At 43.4% G+C, this 24,621-nt stretch overlaps 1 protein-coding gene and 1 long non-coding RNA gene across 5 annotated transcripts; one reads left to right on the top strand and one right to left on the bottom strand.

The window, feature by feature from the left end:
* Positions 1–1,041: 1,041 nt before the first annotated feature.
* RBM15 (RNA binding motif protein 15) lies at positions 1,042–8,473 on the bottom strand (the record flags this gene model as incomplete). Of its 4 annotated transcripts, none has more annotated exons than XM_079696693.1 (2): positions 1,042–1,145; positions 5,608–8,473. In XM_079696693.1, the coding sequence occupies 2 exons, from the start codon at positions 8,471–8,473 to the stop codon at positions 1,042–1,044; spliced, it is 2,970 nt and encodes a 989-aa protein (XP_079552819.1). The 4 variants fall into 4 exon arrangements, with proteins under 4 accessions (XP_079552819.1, XP_079552822.1, XP_079552820.1 ...); XM_079696696.1 differs by lacking the exon at positions 1,042–1,145 and adding an exon at positions 1,540–1,562; XM_079696694.1 differs by lacking the exon at positions 1,042–1,145 and adding an exon at positions 2,244–2,329.
* A 955-nt stretch (positions 8,474–9,428) lies between these two features.
* On the top strand, positions 9,429–12,972 carry LOC307049298. The gene is made up of 3 exons (XR_013810751.1): positions 9,429–9,483; positions 10,035–10,096; positions 12,766–12,972. It is a non-coding gene; the product is annotated as an uncharacterized lncRNA (long non-coding RNA).
* The last annotated feature ends 11,649 nt before the right edge of the window (positions 12,973–24,621 follow it).

The following is a 24,621-nucleotide window of genomic DNA, read 5'->3' as shown; positions in this document are numbered from 1 at the left end:
TACCTGTTTACAAGAGTTTATACAGCTGTTTGCCACTGGAACACCACCTTGCAGAGTATAAGCGTGGCATCCTTTGTTGATAATCACCTGTTGCCTAAGTAATCATCATCCCGCATGGAGACAGACAGCACTAGGCCTCTTCCATCCGAGGTTAAAATTCAAAACAAGCCCAACAAGCCTGCATTTCAAGGTGGTCTTCGTCTGCAACTAGTTAAGTTTAAAACTGGCAAACAACAATGGTGTCTGAAGCCAATGGTGCAGCACTGCTGGCTTCCTCTTGAACTCCAGCGTTGTCACTGTGCACCGAAGTCTCCTGCTGCAAACAGGGGAGTTGTTCTCCTGTACTGGAAACAGCTTCCAAAGCTCAGGAGCCCCTGTACAGGATAATGCAGGAACTAAAGGCAAACACTTTTTCCTCCTTAAGGATGCCTCCATTTTTTCCTCACAATCTGTACTACCAACCGAAGTGACTGGGCCTGAGTGTGCGTTCGTACCTATGAAACCGTCACGGTGCATGCACATCCAAGGCATGTGGAACCACAGGTCAAATAAGGCACAGATACCAAGTAACGGTTCTAATTACAAACGCTAGCTCTCAGGAACTCTTCATCCATTCAGAACTAAACCCATCACTGCATAACTCTGGTAAGAAGCCCCTGAAGATGGAGGAGCTCCTCAAATGTGTCAGGAAAGGCTTTATTAACATCATCATTAACATTTAAAAAGCAAGCGGAGCATTTCTCCTTCTTTTGGCAATTTGGTGCAAATGTTAAGAGCAAGATAAAGCAATTTCAAACTTTTCTTCAAATTAAAAATGAAACTAAGGCCAAACGTGATGGGTGAACAAAATAAATCAAAACTTAAATTTCAGCAACTCCGGCTCTTCAAACCAGCAAAGCCCCCGACTCGTGCACTGTGGTGAGGCTTACGGTGCTTGCCCCGGCTTCTTGCGTGCCAGCAAACAGCACCATTTCCTCATCAAGTTGAGGACTGAGAAGCAAATGATCCCCTTCACTGCAAACAAAGGGGGTCACAGTAACACTAGTGATCCTTCAGAATTGACACACTGTGATAGTCAAAATGATGGTCTCCCTGCTTCTTGCTCAAGACATACAAGATCTGAGCAGCAGCAAGTACCCCCTCAGCTGCAAACAAAGGGGTCAAAGGTTTGCCGTCAATTCACTTCCAGGCAGAAAAACATTTTCCTCAAAAGAAACAATTTATTTAGAATAAAACAAAAGCAGCTCAACTGTGAGCGCACGTTTGAGTGACAGCTACTTTTAAGCTGTGTGAGCCATAAAAAGGGTTTTTCTTTTCCAGAAATCTTGTGTACACAGCACAAAGCAAGGTCATTTTTTTTCCACTTAAAACACCGGCATTGGCATCACAATAGCAGATACACAACTTTAAGCTGCCATTTTAGTAAAATGCACAAATACTAAACAGATTAGCTTTCTTCCATCAAGAGGCCCATGTAAACTCCACATAAGCCACAACTTCTCTTCAAAAAGGTCCATTAGAGCTCTGAATTCCGTATCTTCATCCGTTGTTCACCAGTTTTGCTTGCGGGGGGGGAGGGGAAAAAGGTTATTCAGTACAAACGTTTACAATATTAAAAATATATATATTTCCCCTATGCCATTATAGCTGAACATAACATTAACAAGACCTTCCTGGATAGTCCACCTTGACTTCAAAAAGCACCAATAATACCCACTGGCACAAACCTTGAAATAAATTTACTGTATGAATAGACAACAAGTAGAACAATAGGGTGGATTTTTTTTTTAAAGACTGCAATTAAGTGAGGATTATAGGACTGAAAATATCCTTGGTACTCATGTAACTGAGTAAAACATATCAGAAAAAAGCAAGTTTACAATCAATTTATAATCAATATATTCTAAATATAACTTAAAAAATGAAACTATAAAAAGGTGGAGTTTAGTCAAACTTTTACCCCCTCTATTTTCATTCTGTAATTTATACGGAGCAATACAGACCTACTCCATTACTGTAGAAAGGGGTCAAGATAAAAAGCCTTTTAAAAATCCACCTTCATCTGTGTTACCAAAGACAGCAGCTGTTATTTTCTTTTAAGAAAACCCTCATACAAACAATCGCTAAACAGCCAAAGAACACTGTAGGACTTTTACTTTCCAACTGTTTACATCATACATATAAAGTTCTTCATTAAGCTAGACAGTTCACCGTGGTTATCTGAAATCGTTTTCTCCCTTTAGTCACATCACTATAACCAGAATGTTAACAGGGTCAGCTCCATTTCTCTTCTTGTTCTCATACCTAACTCCTATCTCCAAACCAAACACTTGGCAGAGACAGAAAAAAAATGTCCAGAAATTCTCTCCAAAAATTTTTTCACAAAAAAAGGTCATTAAGGCCCTCTTCTCAACAGGATTTCCTAGTTCTATTACCACAGTTTTTGGTGAGTGGTTCCTATAGGGAGCCAAACTGCAGTTCAAGCTGTACCTGCAAATGAGCAATTTCACTGTCTGAAGAAAGTGGATTTAAAATCAAAAAGCCAAAAAACAACAAAAAAATTGTCAGTGAAAACCTGCTCATAAAATAGTTTTTAAATAAAACTAAACAAGTGTTTGTCTCAGAAAGCAACACACACCTTACTTTTACTATTGTATCTCAAATGATCTGAGTTAAGAAGGTCCAGAGTATATATATTACCTTCAAAATGTGACAAGAGCTTACACTAGCCAGAGGATGGACATTTTAAGATATAATCCTTAAAGGGAAAACTCTATCTACTCTCAGATGAGAGTCAAAATATACATCTTAAACCAGGAATTTAAATTTTTTGCGTGGAAAACCCTTTATAAGAATCCCAGTTATAACCAACAAAATAATATTAAAAAATTGGCTAGGAGCTGAATGATTAATTTTTCATAAACTTTGAAGTTGTGATTAAAAATCTAAATTAGTTTGATGGGGTTTTTTTTTACCAGTAATACTTAATAAGTCATTTAATGATATCCTGAAGAAATTCTTTCCATTCATTTGAACTGAGTTCCAAAAAAATCAATTAAACAAATACATTTTTTTAAAGTAAAAGAAACAATTGGTTGTTACAAAGAACATCCAATGTTGAGATTACGAAATTCTGGCTAATGAGAATTAGAACCAGATAGTTTTAGACATTTGTTTTCACTACACTCTGAAGTTTTTAGTAGTTTACCAATATTATGAACCTGCACAACAGAATGAGCAACACAAATTAAGATTCATCTGAATGATGGCACTCTGCAGGTACACACCAAACTAAACATAATTAGTTATAATACATATATTTAGACATGGTATCAAGCCATTGTTTCAAAAACATTGAAGCACAAACTGCCCAGATCTAACAAAAGCCACAATGTCAGATTAAGGTTCAAACAAACATGGAGCAAAACCCACAGTACTCTGCTCTTCGGTAAGCTGTCACATCAACTTAAAAAAAAAAAAAAGAAAACCACACACTTTGTATTAGAGTAAAATTAGATGTCATGGACTTCACTCCCTAAAAGAGTAAAATTATTTGTCCAGCCATCTTATCAAAAGATATTCAAAAGTTAATGGTTAGTGAGATTATTTAAACTGGAAAAAATGTATCTAGCCACAAATTGTACTTTGACCCCACTTATGCACAGACTGCACACTTGCATAAGTTTCTGAACAGGTGTCTACTCCACATTAGCATGTCAAGCAAAGCTTTTTAAAAGCAAAAAGGACCAAAAGTCTTAATTGTAGGATTTCAGGTATTTTCCCTACAGGCACACCAAGGACCTTTGTGCTCATAGCCTAGTATCTTCCTTCTCTCAAAATGGCTAGTTTTTCCAGTTTAAAAACAAAAAATACAAAAAATTCCAAACTTAAAAAGAAAATTTACAAATGCATAGTGAAAACCAAAAAGGATGACACAGAGTGATGAGGCTTTCATGCTGACATGCATTAGACACCTGTCATAACAGACAATTAAAAATTACATGACGTTTCCCTGGGTTATTATTGGTGCTATTTCAAAACTATCAGCTTTGATAACAGAAAGAAAACAGTTGGGTTCTGCCAGGCTTTCAAGAAGTCACTTACACAGACTAGAAACATGACCATGATCCAAAGGTCCTCAAGTTTCTAATCATAATTAAATATTAAAGGCCTTAGCTAAAGTCCTCAACATTTAAATCACGGGGGAAAATATACCTACAAATGACCTGAGAAACTAGGGGTGGGGGTAGATGAAAAAAAAAGACAAACAAGGAAAACAAACACCCATTACTGTTAAGCAGCAAAAACCCTTGTTAAGAACCAGAAGTTGATATAATCTTCAGTTTTGGAAAAAAACTGTCAGGATGGGCTAAATTATTTTGTATTAATTCCAGGTGTCTGAGAAAATAAACCACTAAAAAAGGGTTTTCCTAAACTGACATTTCAATTCTCTGTGGTTGGACACCAGTGAAAATATAAACACAAAATTTCAAAGATATTCAAAATATTTTCAATAATGTAATGTCATCGCTAGTGTTTAAATATGAAAATAAAAATACAAGTAAAATTTGGAGAGTATGTCAAAGGCATTTCACGATGACATAAAAAAATCTGCAATCCAGCTATGGCTGATTAATGCCCACTGAAACAAAAGATGACTTATGAGCCTGCAGACAACTTTTCTTTCTATTATTGAAATCAGAAATTTGAATGGATACAAAAATAAAAACTCATCTCTGATGAAAAACACAAGTTTTGAAATATGCACAATTAAATTAGAACTGTACCTGCTACATCTCTCTGAAAAAGTCAGTGAAACCACCACCACACACCAACGACTGACCAAAGAATTCTGATTTTAAAAGCACCTACTCACTTCCTGCATACTAGTGTAAGCATAAGACATATGTGGTTTGTAACATACTCCTCAATTTTTACTGAACAGTTACTGCTACAAACCAAAAGTGCATATACAGGATACAGAACTCAAGAGCCAATGATAAAAATGTGTATGTTAAAGCAAACTCTCTGGGAATAAACCATGTATTTTAAGAGAAATACTCAAATACCTGAATAAAATAATCACAATGCTGTATGATTTACCAGCTTATACTAATGAGATCCCTGATCAAATTTCAGCCACACAAACAACATTTCTGGTACAGGAATTATTTACCTACATACCAATCAAGCCATTTTTAGGTGTATATTATCACCTTTATATAGTCAGTGGGCTCTTTGTTTTCCAAATTCTGACTTTTCAAATTTCTGGTTTTGTAACTTGGAGGATTTTTTTAAGCTTAAGGTTAAAAAAGAAAAAAACTGCAGAAAAAGAGGAAACAAGTTACTCATAAGAGTGGGAACTCCTAATTAAAGTAAATCCATTTGCCTGCTACCTTTAGGGCATCCCTTTCACTTAAAATAACAGCTAAACTCTCCTGACTTCTATTTTAAAGAAGTTTATAAAAATATAAAAAAGAAAAAAGCTACAACTAAACAACTAATTAAAAAGAAAATTTCATCCAATGCTGTATCCCATCACACATCACAAAACAGGAACCATGTCAAAGTACTAAATACAAGTTACATATGGACTTTAAGACGCACCACGGACAATGATCATGACCAGGTAATCTTCTTCAGATTTGGCCAGTGCCTTGGCAGGGGAATCCAGGAACTGCTGGGAGAACTCACAGGGTGGGAAGGCATGAAGGACTCCGGTGTTTTCCTTGTCTTTGTTGCCCCCCACAGGGAGGCTGATCACCCCAGCGGCCTGCTTTTGCTTTAAATAGGACACGAGGTTCCTAAGTGGCCTCTGAGTAGAGGTGGCAGTGTCTGAGGTGGCCGAGGAAGAGGAGGACCTGCTATCAGAACTTCCAGGCACAGCCAGAAGAATAGCATAACCATTGGGCCCTGCCACTTTGATGCGTCGAGTTACTTCATCCAACTTGGGCTGGTCCAAACGAAGACGCTGAGTGATCTTGAGCTGGGCCACTTTGCCTCCAGTTGAGCCCTCCACAAGAAGACTACTAGCCACCTGGAGGTCACCCTGCAACAGATGCATGTTGGAAGGAAAGTTGCTGTTCTTCAACAGAAGCATGCCCTGCCAGGCCAAACAGAGTTTGGGAGAGGCCGCTGCTGCAGGGGCTGTCCCACCATCCTGTTTCTGGGAAGGGGACTTCAGCTTTGATGAAGCAGTGCTGGTGCTGGGTGCACTCCCATCAGACCGGTCTTCTTTTTTCAGAGGGCTTTTTCCCTCAGTGGAAGCAGCTGTCCGGTGCTTCCTATCCCGTTCAGCTGATGCAGAGTTTTTACGGTCTCGCTTGTCACCCTGGCTCTTCTCCAAACTACCTCGTCGGTCTCTGATTGGAGAGGGCCTTTCCAAGAGAAGACGGGAAGATCGATCATTGTCACTGTTGTAGCGATCCCGGCTACTGCTCAATTCTGGACTGCGGTCAGGAGAAGGCGCGCAATGACGTTTTCGTGGACGGTCACTCTCCGGGGACCTATCCAGATGCCGTCCCCCACTCTCCTCAGGCAGCCTTCGCTTCCTAGGTTGGTCTCTGCTGCTGGGCAGATCTCGATCACCTCTGTCCCGGTCCAAGGACCAGCCATCCCGCCTGCGATCCAAGCTATCCAGTGGCTCATAAGCAGGCACAGCAGTAGCTGCAGTCCGAGTGCTCCGTTCACGAACTGGGGGCGGGGGTGGCACCCAATCGGAGTCAGCATAAAGGTCCCTATCACGATCTCTGTATAGTAAGGGTGGTGTCCTGTCCCGAGCACCCCTTAAAGGGTCAGGTGCCCGGTGTCCAAAAGCATCTGTCACCAGTTCATAATGAGTTAAGGGCAGAGGCTGCAGATATTGCTGCTGGTAACGATGTTCTGTGTCTGCAAAGTCTACTCTAAGGCGACGATCTGGGCCACCAAGTGGGAAGCCCCGCATATGGGTCCAGGCAGCATGAGCCGCATCCAGGCTTTCGTACTGGATATACGCCCAACTGTCACCTTTGCGGTAGTCAATGGTGCGTATGGTGCCAAATCGGTCAAACTCCCGTGCCAGGGCAGCAAGAGGCACCCAAGGACCCAGGCCACCTACCCAGAGGCGGGTGGTGGGTGTAGCTTTGCCATAACCAATTTTGATAGGATTCCGAATTATAATTTTGCCAGACATTGCTAGTTTGGCCCGGTGAGACATGTCTAGGTTCTCAAATTTGAGAAAGCCATAGGTACTGGTCTGGCCCCGAGAAGGCCTCTTGATATCTACTTCTGTGATGACTCCGAAACGGTCAAAAGCCCTTCTTAGATCACTCTCTGTCACAGTGATGTCTAGGTTGCCCAAGAAAAGCGTCCGGTTAGCGCGCTGATCATCCTCGGGTGAGATCTCATCCACTTCTCTGAAAGGAGCAGCACCTGCTCCAGCTCCCACCCTTGGCTCCAGACTGTAGGTTGGGCGTACTCTTTCATAGAACGAGTAGTCTCGCTCTCTCTCCAGGTCTCGGGGCAATGGTGGCGGAGGTGGAGGGGGCAGGCGGCCAAGAGCCAACTGCTGCAACCGGTAGTCTCTGTATCCCAAGGCTGCGCCACCAGGGGAAAGTGATCTCTGGCCTCCACCACCTCCTCCAGGGGGGTGCCGGTGACCACCTACAGAGGACCCGACAACACTGGCTGATGGAGGATAAGAATCTTTGTCTAAAGGGGAGCGGCTGCGGCGCCGGCTCACATACACGGCTTCTATCTTCAGGGGCCGGTCATAGAGCACTAGACGGCCTCTGGCATGCTTGGCCGCCCGCGCGTCCTCTGGCCGCCGGAAGTTCACAAAGGCTACTCGCTCATCCCCGCTGCCAGAACCCGAGAGATGACTGATTTTGACACTTACATCACCAAAGCGTTTGAACTCGTGAAACAGTCCGTCCTCCACCGCTTCGTCACTCAGCTGAGACCCCAACTCGCTTATCTTCAATGTCTTGTATTCCCCGCCGTCCCCGCCGCCAGGAGCTGAAGAGGCGGCCCCAGAGGAACGTGACTCCCCGCCTCCACCCCGGGAGCTGCTGCGCGACTCGCCCCCGCCCGAGGAATTTTTGGTGCTTGGGGAGCTGTAACTATGCAAGCGGCTACTGGAGCTGCCCCCACCGGTGTCGTACTCGCGGCTACCACCTCGGCTGCTAGACTTGTCCAGATGAAGGCTGCGCCGCGACCCGCCGCCGCCGTCGGTCTTTCCACTGCTGCTCCCATTGCTGCCACCAGAGCCCCCTAACTTCTTGCTCCGCTCCCCGCGGGAAGTCGAGTCCTCACCACCACGGGAGCGTTTCGGCTTGACTGGGGAGCGCTCTTTTCCCTTCATTATAGCGGGTCGTCGGAGGTCTTCTCCGCGGAACTGATTAACCCGCCGCCCCGCGCTCGTTTCACACAGCGGAACCGCACGCCGCCATCTTGGACTCCGCCGCGGCAAAGGGTCCCGCCCCGCAGTCTTCATTGGTCAATTAGCTCCTCTCTTCTACAGTCTCATTGGGAAAACTACTTGTCTGTCTTTACATCTCCCCGCGCTCCGGGAAGGCGCCCGCCCGACCACTGTTATTGGGTTCCCAACGCCCTAGTCAGAGTACCTCATTGGTTATATTCGTTGTCCATCTTAACGGTTCCTCGCGCCAGACTGTAGCTCCGCCCCCCGCACTCTATGGTCACCTGACCCGAAGTCTGGAGGCATTGATTGGACAAAAAGTCTGCCCTGTAACGGTACTTCTTGAGCGGTGAAAGCGGTGATCCAACCTCCTCATCCCTTTCATTGGTTTATGACCCCGTCCTTCAGCCTACTATTTGGGAAGTCGGGCCATATGTTCTAGCATTTTTTTCTGAGAGGCCGGGTCACAGCGATCTCGCGAGAGAGACAGAGAGAGAGAGAGAGAGAGAGAGAGAGAGAGAGAAAGAGAGAGAAAGAGAGAGAAAGAGAGAGAAAGAGAGGGAGAGGACTCCCTCCTTCTACCCCCTTCCAACTCCTCCGGCGGCTGAAGTAAGTTTAAATCTGATTGGATGTTGACGAGGAAATTGATAGGCCGAAGTAACTGTCCATCACTCGCTTAAAGGGGTAGGCCCATACACTGAGGAGGCTGCCTGAGGGTGAAAAAGTAGAATACGCGCTTGCTCTGCGACGTCAGTTAGACGTCGCGAGACGGTGACCATGAACGAGTTCCGCCTCCCCACGCTTTCTGCGTTCTCCTCTCAAACATTTGTTCCGTCCCGCTGCGTACTTGGTTGTGCTCTGGCCCTCGGACCTCAGAACTTCTGGGCTTCCTACTTCCTACCTGTGTGGGACAAGGGTCTGGGCAGGCTCTCCGGCTGTCGGGACCCACGTACCCTTCAGGAAGCCGTCGCGGGGCGCCTACCGGACACCATCTTAGCCCCTCTGGCCTCTGCGTGAACAGCCTGAAAAAGCCGCCCCCGCCCCACGCCCATGCGCCAGAAAGCGCTCTGGGGCCCGCGGGCCAGGTGGGCGGGGACGGGAGTTCACAGTTCACAAAGCGCCGGCTCACACTAACGTCAGGGGCGGGGCGGAGGCAGGACGTGGGCTCCTGCGACCCGCAGCGGGGACGCAGCGGAGCCGAGGCGCAGCCGTGGCTCGGGAGCCGGCCTTTCTGTGCGCGTTCGGTTTTCGCCTGAGTGACCCCGGGCAACCCAGGAGAGTCACCGACGCTCCCAGTTTCGCCGCCCGCGGGCGGGGTGGGGACTGTCCGGCCACGGCGGAGGGGTCAGGGCTTCCTGTTTTGTGTTGCAAATTCACGTGGATTTGAGGTTTTGTAGTCCCGTAATATAGCTACTTTTGTTTTTTATATGTACTGTCCCTCCCTGTTGAACAATCGAGTGCAATTTACGCTCCATGCAGATGTGTCGCGTTTTTTTCTGTGGCTTCTTGTACGTCCCCCCACCCCGGGTTAGTCTATACTAGAACCCAGTAGAACAGCCACCTTTCTGTCTCTAAACCCATCTCTTTTAGTTCTTTTACTCGTTAACCGCTTTAAAACCCAACTTTCTTTCCACAGACCTTCATCGTATCAGACGATAAAGCACTTACGCGAGGTGCCGGAGACCAAGATGATAACAGGTACAGCCTCTGTCCGGCTGCCCACCGTCTGGTGAAGGGAGGTAGTGCTGAGTTCATCACAGGGGTTAGGTTTCTGCAGTCCTCCCCGATATCCTCCGGGCAGAGGTTAAGAGGATTCTTGTATTGATCCTCTCAACCACACCTCTCAAGATCCTATCTGTAAGGAGAGAATATGAGATGTTTTTTAAAGGCATTTTTCAAGGTAACAGTGTCCCCCAAACTGAAACCTAAACTTGAAACTTTTAAGATTAGGGACTGCAACCTGTTTACCCCAGCCTTAGCCATCCTTCTTTTTATTAAGTAATCTTGAGGAAGGTGAAGATGTGAGCCTTTTGTCTCTTGATTACATCAAAAAACTTGAGAGAAGCCCAGTATGTAAAAGCATATCTATGATATTATATTGTGTAGACATAGTCATTGTATTAAAACCAGCTAGTGAAATAACTTCATGAGACGTAGTACGATGTGTATAATATGCCACCATTTGTGGTTTTAAAAATTGATATACCTGTATGTGTTTCTACATTTTTTAATATATATTCATAGAAACTTAATTGAGAATACTTAGGAAGTTGTTACTGAGATCATGCTAAGGAGAGGGCTAGGTGGAAAAAGACTCAAGTTTTCATTCTATAGCTTTATGCATTATTAAAAGAAAACTTTTTTTTTTTTTGCGGTACGCGGGCCTCTCACTGTTGTGGCCTCTCCCGTTGCGGAGAACAGGCTCCGGACGCGCAGGCTCAGCGGCCATGGCTCACGGGCCCAGGCGCTCCGCGGCATGTGGGATCTTCCTGGACCGGGGCACGAACCCATGTCCCCTGTATCGGCAGGTAGACTCTCAACCACTGCGCCACCAGGGAAGCCCAAAAAGAAAACTTTTGTTTACCATGTGCATGCTATTGCTGTTTCATTTTTTTCAAAATAGCAATTATTTTTAGCTTTCCTTAAAAAACTTTTTATGGAAAAACTAAAAAAATATACAAAAGTAGAATGCGATGAAGAATTCTCTTGGGGGCTACCCTGGTGGCGCAGTGGTTGAGAGTCCGCCTACCAATGCAGGGGACACAGGTTCGTGCCCCAGTCCGGGAAGATCCCACATGCCGCGGAGCGGCTAGGCCCGTGAGCCATGGCCGCTGAGCCTGCGTGTCCGGAGCCTGTGCTCCGCAACAGGAGAGGCCACAACAGTGAGAGGCCCGCGTACCGCAAAAAAAAAAAAAAAAAAAAAAAAAGAATTCTCTTGTGCCCAACACCCAATTTCAACAGTTTTCAAATCATGTCAATCTTGTTTCATCTACACTGTCCTCTTGCTCTTCCCCCTCTTCATTATTTTCTTCCAGGCTTACCTGCCCCTGACATGGAATCAGCCATTTCTCCTAGGGGTTCTGGTTCCTTTTAGTGGGAAATGATACTTACAGATAGAAATCTGGATGCTAGAGAATTTAAAAAAACACATTATTCAAAAGAAAAAACTTTGCATAGTTAGGGGGTTTCAGTTTTCATCTGTTTCAAGGTTATAGTAACACAACACAAAGTTGAAGTTAAGCCATTATCTGATTACTTTAATCAGTGTTATAGCCAATCCAAATAAATCAGGTTCCAAGGTGACTATTTTTGGCCTAAACTGACCTGCTTAGATGACTCACTGATCAAAAAAAAAAAGGGCCAAATAAGTATAGTTTCCCAAATCTCATCATAGGGACTGAGGGAGCACAAAAATTGAGGGAGAAAAGTCAGAGAGCAATACCAGTATGTGTGGCAGTGCCTGAGGCTCTGCTAGGCTTAGTGGTACTTGCCATTTGAAATACTAGGGCACTTGATGGAAGATAACTGCACACATGTGGCTGCAGTAGGAAGGCTTATCTAAGGGGTGGGGGAGGTGACAGCCTGTCTGGTATCAAGAGGACTGGTAAGTTTAATGGGTAGGCAGAAAAGGACTGGATTCCATTATCAATAACAGAGCCAAAATATAGCCTGTGTGTGTGTGTGTGTGTGTGTAGGTACGACAGAACTGAATAATGACATGTTGATCCAAGATGTACTTAAAATAAGTGATTTATTTTGTTTTCATTTTCTCTGTGTTTTTTAAAGTATGAAGTGGCTTAGTGAGGTTATATCAGCCTATGTTCACACATGCGCTTTAGAGAGAGCTGAGAGAGGATAAAAGTGACCCATGGTTTAGAGGGCCAAGACTTTAAACACTTTTTCTTGTGTTGGTGAGCGAGTTGTTGAGGTCCAGTCCAGGCTTTCATCTGGTCTCCTTGTGATCTATGGCCATATTTGTGAGGATAACTGACCGTGAGGAGGATCTTTCAGCGGTCATGAAAACAGAGTTAAGCTACCAAGCTATCATAGCAGCATGTTGATCTCTCCTTTTAGTGCCTTGTCGAAAACGAAGAAATAGTGTTGAGGAAAAGCTGCCATTGCCCATTGTGGTGTCAGTGTTGGCCCCTTGGAGCTGTACAACTCAAAGGCCCTAGAGGACGCACCCAGCAAGAGACTGGCCACAACTAGCTGTCTAAATGCAGTGCTTTCTCCATCTCCTTTAAAATCAGTTTTAGATTAGAAAGGAAAGCAAAATAAAAGTTATGTGCATGGAAGAAAGCTGTGCAATTAAAAGGTATCAGTATGTTTTCAATCAAATGTGTTCTTTCCACCCTCTTCCTTCCTAGGTTTTACTGTTTGTGTATCCTCAATACATACAGAGACAATTATGACTGCAATATGAAATTTATCTTGGGAGCTGAGAGCCCTTTGATTTCCCTGGCAGATGCAAAAAGGCCTGAAGCTAGGAATTTTAAAAAAAATTGTTTCCCACTCACAGTAGTGGATTAAAATTTTCTACTTCATTTTCTTTCATAAAGTGAGTGGTCTCCTAACAGTAAGGTTTGTTTTGTTTGCTCTGCAGAAAAAGTGTGTATTTTACCCATAGACATATATGAAATCCCTAAAATAGCAAACAATCATTTGGGACACAGTTTGCATTATAAAGTCACTTATTCGTGGTTTGTAGAATTTTTAAAAACTTTATTAAGATATAATTTACATACCATAAAATTCACCCATTTAAAGCATACAGTTCAGTGGTGTTTAGTATACATAAAAAGCTGTGCATGTGGTTCATCCTTTAACATTGTTACAGAAAGCCTCTGTTATAATTTCTCCTACATGACTAAGCCCTAATATAATTATCTCTTTCATTATCTCTTTCATTTATTTAGATATTTTATAGGGCAGTGTCTAAGAGCATGAACTCTGGAAACAGCCAGCCTGGATTAAATCCCAGCTCTGCTGTGGGTCTCAAGAGTTACTGTTAATCTCTCTGGGCCTTTATTTTCTCATCTGTAAAATGGGAATAATCATAGAACCTCTTTACTGGGAAGATTAAATGGGTTAAAGCATACAGTTGACCCTCAGTATCCACAGGTTCTGCATCCTCGGATTCAACCAACCGTGGGTCATCTGACTATTAAAAGCTTAGAAGATGCCTGGTGGTGGTGCAGTGTATAAGACTCCACGCTCCCAATGCAGGGGCCCAGGTTCGATCCCTAGTCAGGGAACTAGATCCCACACACGTGCAGCAGCTAAGGAGCCTGCCTGCCACAACTAAGACCCAGTGCAACCAAATAAATAAAGAAATATTTTTTTAAAATTATTACTCTAAAAAAAAAAAAGAAAGAAAAGTGCCCAGTACACAGTAAGCATGTATTGCTATTGCTAGTATCTTTTCTCTCTCAACTTGAGTACACAGAATTGGATTAATCATAATCCTTAGTTCATGACACATAATCATCAATGGTCCGTCCATGGGCCTTTAAACTTCTCATTTACTTATCAAGAACATAGTGAATACCCATGAACCTGTCATTCAATCCAAGAAAAAGACAGTTATCAATAATTTACATCTACATAAATGTTCCTCCCTTACCCACTGCCTACCCTCATAGATGGCTACTATCCTGAATCTGGTATTTAGCAATCCCTTGTTTTGTTTTAAGAACTTAAAAATTTTTTAATGGAATTTAAAATTTTTTTAAGTAATTTTAAAGTCCCTATCATGAGGTTTGGGGGAAAAAATATATGAATTCTTTAAAATTCCTTAATATATATGTATGTGTGTATGCATGTGCGCTCATGCACGTGCACACATATCACCTTAAAAATACGTTATTTTAGTTTTGCTTATTTTGTAACTTTATACTAATTTGTATTTGTAATCTTCCTGAGACTTGCATTTTTCATTCATAATGTTACTATGACTCTTCCATATTATCAGAAAACTTTCAAGGAATGGATCATTTCCTTCTATTTTGATGCCCTGCAATTCTTATGCTACCACACAATCTAATATGGCTTTTCAAATTCCAGTCATCAAATAACCATTTCCAGTCACCCAGCAGGGCAGATGATGGGAGGAACAGCAGCATGTCCTCCTCCTCTTAAGACACTACCTGGAAGTAACACACTAAAATTCTATCTCACTCACCAGAAGGTAGACCTCTGGCCACACTTAACAAGGAAAGCTGAGAAGTATATTCTGTATCTACTTTAGCCCAGCTAAAAATCAGGGGTCTTATTTCTAAGGAAAAGGGGGAGAACAGGCATTGGGGTCACCAACAGTCTTCCACAACTACCTACTGGGTGAATTACATGACACAATGCATGGAACGCTCAAGATACTTAGCAAGGCTCAATTAAAACTGTCATTTCATGATTTCACTTACATTATCCAATTTGATCTTCATAGCAATCATATGAGTTAGGGCAAATATGATTATCTTAATTGCAGATTGGGAAACTGGTTCAAGAGGCTAAATACAGTTGTTGCTGGTGGTAGTACTTTTTGTTTGCTTTGTTTTAAAGAACGAGTCCAAGGGAAAGGAGCAGTAGTAGCCCAATTCTGGAGTCCTGGCTTCTCGACAAAATCTACCTTCCACAAAGTCCTGTAATTCTGTGTTCTGTGACTTTCTGAATCTGGCACATAAGTCTGCAAGGTGGGGGACAGAACTTAAGTCCACTAAGTCCCACTGTGGGACGCTTTCCACTGTACCCCATATGAACCAGGTTGTTGAAAATGACATGCATCGTTCTCCAGCAGCAGCCTCTCCTTCCCACAGGTTGAAATCTGAACAAGTACATCAGATTACATAATTCACAAATAGATAATAAAAATAAAAGCCAGACTTTACTGAGCACATACTACATACCAGGCATTCTGCAAAAACTTTCCTTACATTGGCTTGCTTCACCCTCACAACAACCCAAGGAGATAGGCAGGCTTATAATCCCCCGCTTTTTTTATCGGGTAAGGAAAGTGAGGCTTAGACATCCAATATATTTTACAAATATTTAAAAAGAATGAAATGTGTAGATTTGGTTTTTTTCCCAGTCTGTGAAAGCATTTGATTTGAAGTTGTCCCTACATATTAGGGGTGACACTGGAAGTCTGATTGCCTCCCCAGTATCCATTCTCCCCTTCTGTGTTGTGAACAGATACAATACTTTGACAGGGAGAATTGTAACAAAAAATTTTACAACAAATGACATAGACAATTCCTTAGCTCACTAACATAGTGGGAAAATATATAGTAACTGTGTTAGTATCTGCCTACTTTAAGAATGGTGTTTTAACCTCAGCAGTTTATAGCAACTGGAAGAGAGTATTTCATTTGATTGTAGGCAATTTAGAGGCAAAAACTAGCTGACTTGCAAAGGAGATGGGAATTCACAGACTCTAGGCAATTTAGAGGCAAAAATTAGCTGACTTGCAAAGGAGATGGGAATTCACAGACTCTCAATTATTGGATAAAACTTCTAAAGTCAGGGCTTCCCTGGTGGTGCAGTGGTTGAGAGTCCACCTGCCGATGCAGGGGATACGGGTTCGTGCCCCGGTCTGGAAGATCCCACATGCCGCAGAGCAGCTGGGCCCGTGAGCCGTGGCCGCTGAGCCTGCGCGTCTGGAGCCTGTGCTCCGCAACAGGAGAGGCCACAACAGTGAGAGGCCCGCGTACCGCAAAAAAAAAAAAAAACTTCTAAAGTCAGAGGCAATCAAAGCTTTATTTGCTGCTCCTTATTGGGTATTCGGCAAAATCCACTTGCTGCTCCCATGTCGGGTGGAGATTCCAATTAAGGAGTTCTGGATGGTGTGTTGTATGTAGTCTTCCTGTATCTTTCATGTCGAATTCCATCCAGTTATAAACACTGGTGAGGTTATAAAGTTAATAGAATATGACAAAAAGTTGTAGATTCTATATTTTCTAGTGTGTTTAGTACCTAAAATTTCTTACACTAAGTTCTGAGATCTCACAAGCTATCTCTATGAGCCCACTATTAGCAAGAAGAAACCAGCTTTGGGGAAACCCAGCCCCTCGACACAACTGTAAATAACCTAGTAGAAGAAATGGACTTCTGCAAATGTTTGCGTATGTTTGTCCATGACCATAGACAGTATTTCCATGACATTTTAAAAATTATGAGCTCCTTTAACTAATCAATCAATTAATCAGTCTTTTTTAAAAGCATGTTCTATGTGCCCAGCATAGTGAAAATACAGGGAGAAATTGTATGACATGATCCCTACCCAGAATTTCCTTGGATGAGGATAAAAATCAGGTACACTTAAAATTAGTCACTGAATTATTAAAATATAAAAATTTTAAAGTATAAAAGTTTAGTGATGAGAACCCAGTGTGGGTTGGAGTAGTCAGGGGAGTTATACGTGTTCGTTGTAAAATTCCAGACGATATAGAATGCACAGGGTAGAATCCTATGTTCCAAGCAAAGTTTCATAAGGGTGTGACCCTAAATTTCCTTACTGTGAACATGTCACTTAAACTCTGTAAATTGAAGCTATTGTGAGGAAATGAGAGAGTATGTAAAATGAGAATGAGAGCAATTATTATGGGTGAGTTATGAGATAGTGTTTAAGCTCTAAAGACCCCAGAGGCTTGGGGACAGGATGAAACAACTTATAGCTAGTGTAATTGGGCATAGAATGAGTGGACACCTGTTTGATGTGTTTTCAGATGTGTAGAAGAAATTCTTGCATACAGTTGAGGGTGAAGATGATCTCTGTGACACCTTCCAGCTTTGAAATTCCCAGATGCCTGGAAACAAACCTATAGTCCCATAGGGTAAAAGCAGACCCCAAAGAACATGGTTACAGGCAGGGGCTCTCTTTGGATCCTAATGACAGATGCTCCAGAGAGCATCTCTAATCTGAGGACAAAAGCTTCTATACAATGATTTGCTTGAATGAATTGAGGTAAGAGCAGACCACCCCTTTCTACACCCCCAATCCCTCAGATGCAGAGAGAAGATTTCTGGAGAAGTGGATGGTACCTGTGTATTATTACAAACCCAGCTCTGTGTGGGTTCAGCTGCTTTGTAGAAGAGGGACTTGATCTAGACCAATGAGGATGAATTCTTGTCATCATCTCTTCCACCACCATCACCAAATAGCCATCCTAGACGACTTCAATAGCCTTTTAAACAGTCCACCTAGATCCACCCTGGCCCGCCTCCAATCAGTTGTCCACTCAGCAGCTTGAATGATCTTTCCAAAACACAAATCGATGGTTTCCATTGCTCCTCAGATAAAGACCAGAATTCCTAACATGGCCTATAATGTCCTATATGGTTTGGCCCTTTATACCATTCTAGCCTCATCTTGCTCCCCATCCCCCATTGGCCTTCTTTCTGTCCCACACACACACTGAACTCCCTCCCATCCCAGGGTATATGCTCTTCTCCACCCTCATCACCGGGTGAACTCCTATTCATACTTAAGGGATCATTTCCAGGTTACCTCCTCAGAGCAGCCTTCCCTGACCAGACTGATGTCCCCTATTATAGGCTCTCACTTGCCATGTAATGTGCCTCTCCTTCATTGCACGGTCACAATTGCAATTTTACTGTTGTAATTATTTGATTTACAATTTAGTGCATTTGATTTATGTCTTTTTCTCCCCCCAGTTCTTCATAAGGACAGTCCTGTGTGTCTGGTTACTTACCATTTTATACACAGTTCTCAGCACCCCGTCAGGCACATAATTGACACAAACAATTTTTGTTGAGTGAATGAATATACATAATCTATATCAGTATTTCCCAGTATCCCATAAAATGGTCCCAAGAAGAAAAAAATGAGTTTAGAAAACACTTTATACTGTATTATCCAAGCCTCCAACCCTGCCCCCATGCATCTTTGCATATAAAAGACTGGCAAAGAAAGAAAAAAAGAAAAAAAAAAGGACTCTCTCAAATCCTGCGGTAAAGAAGCCTTCATTTTAATATGACCCAGAATGTAAACCAGGGTTCCCTAGGACGTACTCTGGGCAATGTTTCCACTCAAGGGAGACATCCTAGCTGCCCGAGCTAGTGCTGTTTTTGGTACAGAAAATGGTAAGAAGAGTTTAAGTGTTTCCTAAGAGGAGTTTCCCAGGAGTTAAACTGCCCTGGGAATCCAGGCAAGTCTAGGATTTAGGATTTGAAAAACGGAGCCACAAGTACACATGAGCTCTACTAATAGAATCTGCCCCATTAGCTGAAGAATGGACCCTACTCAGCACAGTTTGTAGCATAATAAATACGTGCTCAAAGAATGAATGGAAAGAGAAAATATCTGTGGTAATAACCCCTCAGCTAGTGGTCCCATTTTTTCTTAGGAAAGATAACTGTATGGTTAAGCTTAAAATTCAAGTGTGAGTGAAAGATTTTTAAGCTTTGATGGTTAATGTATGGGCATTTTAGCTAGCTACTTAGTGAAGACTGTGGCATAATAAACTGCAGGGTTCACAGGAGCTTACCCAGTCACAGGATGTAAAGAGGTACCACTAACACTCTGAAGGTAAGTAAACACTGATCTTCACTTGTTGGTTTTGTGATAAACATTTTGTCGATTGCTATTTTTTTTCTAGGATTTAACATTAACTTCCTTTTTGTCAAATCCAATGTTTCCTTTTTCCTCTCAGTGTTCACCCTCCTTGATCTTTTGGTATCTTTTTGACTGCATTCAAGAAACCTTCCTTCTTGAAATTCTTCCTGCCCTTGTTTCTGTGACCCATACTTTCAGTTCTATAGCATTTCAACCAATATTTATTGATCATCTGTGATGTGCCAGACGCTGGGCTATCATCATTCATTTATGAACTCATTCATGAACATTCATTGAGTTCTTACTAGATATTGGGCACTGTGCCAGTGACTGAGGTACAAAGATGAACAAGATAACAATCCCTGACCTGAGAAGCTGCACAGTCTAGGGAAGGCGACAACTAATACATCATGTCAGGACAAGGCTAGGATACAAGTACAGACTCAGGGGCTATGGTCCTCAGAGAAAGAATCAATTGCTTCTCTCTGGGAGGGAGGGATACATTGCATAGCACAGTGCCTGGCACATGCTAAATCTTCAATAAATATATGTCAAAGGAACAAAAAGCCTTTCAGGCAGAGAGACTAGCATGATTAGGGGATCTTCAGGGAGCCCTACTGGCTACAGTAGTGGTTTTTAGCTCAGTGGGACAGAATATCAGATTCTCCAGGGGCATGGAAGGGGTGGTGATGGGGATGTTTATCTGAAAGAGATACTTTTTCCTACTGTTACTATTTAATTTATAAATTTTATGCACATGCATATTTAAAAGCACATGTGAATTATTAATTTACAATTTCATTTTATACATTTTTATATTGAGAATACAATTATTGTTTTCATAATACAAATTACAGAAATTAAAGCTCAAACTATGAAAACTGGTAGATAAATAGAGAATATAGAGGTTCTGCAGCAAAGCCATTGTCCTCTTGAGGGTAGTGGTGAGATGTTTAACAAAAGTGGGAGCAGACTATTGGGTTGTAAAGGACTGTATCCTGTAGGCTGGGGTTTGTCAACCGGTGTCAGAATCAAAATCATCTGGGGAATCAATTCCCAGACTCCAACTGTATTAGTCAGTGTTCTCCAGAGAAACAGAACTAGTAGGATATAGATAAAGATAGATGATATAGGACTTCCCTGGTGGCGCAGTGGTTGAGAGTCCGCCTGCCGATGCAGGGGACACGGGTTCGTGCCCCGGTCCGGGAAGATCCCACATGCTGCGGAGCGGCTGGGCCCGTGAGCCGTGGCCGCTGAGCCTGCGCATCCGGAGCCTGTGCTCCACAACGGGAGAGGCCACAGCAGTGAGAGGCCCGCGTATCGCAAAAAAAAAAAAGAAAAAAAAAAGATGATATAGATAGATATAGATACAGATTAAGACACAGATATAGATACAGATAGATACAGCTATGTCCCAAGACCTGCAGTCGGCAAGCTGGAGACCCAGAAAAGGTGACAGTATAAATTCCAGTCAGAGTCCAAAGGCCTGAGAACCAGGAAAGCTAATGGTGTAAGTTCCAGTCCAAAAGCCAACAGGCTCAAGACCCATGAAGAGAGAAGTTTTCAGTTTGAGTCCGAAGGCAGGAAAAGACCATAATCCCGGTTCAATCAGGCAGTAGGAGGAGTTGCCTTTTACACAACCTTTTTGTTCTATTTAGATCTTTCATTGGATAAGGCCAGCCCACATTGGGGGGCAATCGGCTTTATTCAGTCTGCCAATTCATATGTTAATCTCATCCAGAAACACCCTCACAGACACATCCAGAATACATTTGACCAAATGTCTGGGCACCCCATGGTCATTACAGTTGACCACCATACCACTTTATAGTACATACTGAAATTTGAGGACCTTTGCAGGCCATTTGGAACTGTGGAAGGTTTTCAAGAAGGGAAGCGATTTGATAAGATTACTTGGGAACCACTTAAGAAAGAACCCTGGCAGTTCCATGGAAGGTGAGTGGCAGTAGGGTAGGGAAGGTGAGGCAGGATGCAGTGTCATGGAACAGATTAGAGGACGGGAGCTTATTATGCAGAACACAGTGATGAGGTCCTACTCTCCCCTATGCTAATAACCCCTGGTCCGATTACTATTGCTATGTAACAAATTACCCCAGTGCTTAGCAGCTAAAAACAATCGTGGATCAGGAATTTGAGAAGGGCTCCACTGGGTGGTTCAAACTTCAGGTCTCCCATGTTGTTGCAGTTAGATGTTGGCTGGGGCTTTAGTCACCTCATCTGGGCTGGATATCCAAGATGAGGCATTCACTTGGTTGGCAGTTGACATTGGCTGTAATCTGGTACACACGGCCTCTCTGGCAGAGTAGTCTGAGGGTAGTCAGACTTCCTACGTGGCATCTGGCTTCCATTCCAAGACAACCAGGCAGAAACTGCATGGCCTTTTCTTATTCATTTATTTGTTTGTTTGTTTGTTTGCTTATTTAATACAGCAGGTTCTTATTAGTTATCTATTTTACACATATTAGTATATATATGTCAATCCCAATCTCCCAATTCATCCCACTACCACCACCCCAACCCCACTTTCCCCCCTTGGTGTCCATACGTTTGTTCTCTACATCTGTGTCTCTATTTCTACCTTGCAAACCGGTTCATCTTTACCAGTTTTCTAGATTCCACATATAAGCGTTAATCTACGATATTTGTTTTTCTCTTTCTGACTTATGTCACTCTGTATGACAGTCTCTAGGTCCACCCACATCTCTACAAATGACCCAATTTCGTTCCTTTTTATGGCTGAGTAATATTCCATTGTATATATGTACCACATCTTCTTTATCCATTCATCTGTCAATGGGCATTTAGGATGCTTCCATGACCTGGCTATTGTAAACAGTGCTGCAATGGACATTGGGGTGCATGTGTCTTTTTGAATTATGGTTTTCTCTGGGTATATGCCCAGGAGTGGGATTGCTGGGTCATGTGGTAATTTTATATTTAGTTTTTTTGCATGGCCTTTTCTGACCTAGGCCCAAAAGTCACACAGCAGAACTTGCACTGTGCTCTATTAATCAAAGCTTTCACAAGCCTGCCCAGGTTCAAGGGCAAGGAAATTAGACTCCACTTCTCAATGGGGCCAGTAGCCAGGTCACAATGTAGAAGAGGGAGATATGTGCAATGGGAGATATTGTCGTGACCCTCTTTGAAAGATATAGACTGACATAGCTCCCAAATCAAGCTTTCCAATCCTGACCTCTTATCCACTCTCCTGTTTTAGATACACAATTGCCCACAAGATATCTCACTGGGAAGTCTCATTGTCAACTCAAACTCAAGTCTAAAACAGAATTTAGGACAACAGTCCTCCATCCCGTAATCTTATTATTTTGGTAATGTGATAACTTTAAAAAACAATATAGACTAACCCTTTTATCTCTGACCTTTCTTTCTCTGAAAAATAACCTGCTACCAAATCCTGTCTTTTCTTCCTTCTTCATATGGATTTCTTGGATTCTCTTCATTGCCTGCATTCCCTTTGGTCCAGCTGGCCCCGAGCTGGTCTTCTCACCTCCACCCTCTCCCTTGCTCTTACCCACTTTACATGCTCTAGCCTGGTTAGTCTTTACCAAAGCCCACATCCGACTTTCCTGCTCAACATTCTGGAGTGATCCCTAATGGAAATCCATTTACCTAACTTTCTGATAGTGGGTTCCCTGGAAAGAGTTTAGCATGCAGGGTGTTTCTTTTTTTTTTTTTTTTGCGGTACGCGGGCCTCTCACTGCTGTGGCCTCTCCCGTTGCGGAGCACAGGCTCCAGACACGCAGGCCCAGCGGCCATGGCTCACTGGCCCAGCCGCTCCGCGGCATGTGGGATCTTCCCAGACTGGGGCACGAACCCGTGTCCCCCGCATCGGCAGGCGGACTCTCAACGACTGCGCCACCAGGGAAGCCCCAGGGTGTTTCTTAAGTAGTGACTTTGAGATTGACACCTGTGGAAGGAAAGGGAAAGAACTAGGATTGGGAGGAAGGAAAAGTGGACCTGCAATCAGACCCAATGCCAGCCTCAGCTGACCCCATGGGGGGCTCTGCAGTTAGAAGATCTCACTAATTTGTGGCCTTCAGAGTTGTCCCAAGATGAGCTGAGATGCCTGGGCCTTTATATTTCTGCATTGTTTAGTCATCAGACCACTGTGGAAAGGATCGTGACCTTGGGGGTAAGGCAGCTCTCTGCAGTTGAGGAAAGCCCTGAAATGGCTGACAGCTGCAGGTGTCCGCTCACAGCATTCCCAGGAGCGGGGACAACAGAGTCCTCCACATTCCCCACATTCACTGGTACCCTTGTCTCTTCAATCACACCACCCAAGGCTCACCTTCTCCTTGGTGCTCTCAGGCTCACCTTCAAGTCCTTCTTTCTTTTAACCTTCAGCAAACTCCATTCCATATCACTCTCTCCATTTTGGCTTACACTCTAATTATTTCCTGTACGTTATTTTGCCTCACTCCACCCAAGCTAGGTAATGCACTCTTTGGGGGAGGAATGGGGGCGTGCTTTTTCCCCAGGACATCAGCACAGAGATAAGTCCCCACATACTTACAGCTGGACCTCAAGAGATGCTTGGCGATCGGTTAACCAGAGCCTCTGGTTACTGTAGTGATTGCTCAGAGAGTACCGTTTCCAATATCCATTACCAAAGCAGAATGAATGGTTTAGGAAACCACCACTTCCTTGTCCCTCTGGGGAAGAAGAAAGCTAAAACCCTTGCCAGCTGTGCAGAGCTTGCTGTGCTGGGTCTGGGGCGGGAGCAGGCGCTGGGCACAAGCCCAGTCTGACTTGAGCCACAGCCTGAGGTTACTGCCTGTCCCTTTGTTTCCCCCCACACAAAGCAGAGCCAGGGATCCTTTGGTCTCACAGGGTGCTGTATACATTTAACTAATTAGTGGCCATAAAGTGTTACCCAAAAGCCAAGTGTAATTATGGTGAGCAATTATTTTTGCCTGGAGAGGCAGCATTCTAGCCATTGTCGAGGGAGGGAGATAAACGTTGGTGCATTCTCTGGAAGCCCATGGGAACAAGAGCTGTTTTCCTGCCCTCAGAGCATCAGAAACCCGGATATAGCTTTCTTACACCCAGGGCACACCTAGGCAGGAATCCCCCAGAGAAGCAGTTTTCTGTTTGCAGAGTCATTACTGCTTTGGGCAGAGGGAAAGTCATCCCCAAAGTGCACCGCCAGAAGCCACCACTCAGGCACATTTGTGTGTGCTTCGGCTCTGAAGGCCACTCACAGCAACCCCTCCTCCCTTGGACCCCAGAAAGGTTGTGGGCAAAATTCACTTGGGATTTTCCTACCACCCCACAGCGTCTGAAATTTAACAATAGCCTCCACAGTCATAACAATAAATTAAAAATAAAGCACTTTGGAGCTCACTAAATGGAAGTTTTCACGTGGTTTTTATATTTAGAGTTTTGTTTCCCGCTCTGGGTAGATTTTATAAATAACCAGGGAATTCTGGAGAGAATTTCCATATTGACTTTCCTTCTTTTTTCACATAAGAAACTCCAAGCAAGTTTATATCTTGTGACCTTTCTCTCTGAAAGTCTATAGAATTAGATAATGTAAATAGAAAGGTAAATAGGAAAGGAAGAAAAGAAGAGACAAAGGTATGGAGACAACTTAAGCAATGTGTTTATTTAA

Source organism: Hyperoodon ampullatus (assembly GCF_949752795.1).
Source record: "Hyperoodon ampullatus genome assembly, chromosome: 2".
Lineage (NCBI taxonomy): Eukaryota > Metazoa > Chordata > Mammalia > Artiodactyla > Ziphiidae > Hyperoodon > Hyperoodon ampullatus.
This window is presented reverse-complemented; position numbering and strand designations above follow the sequence as displayed.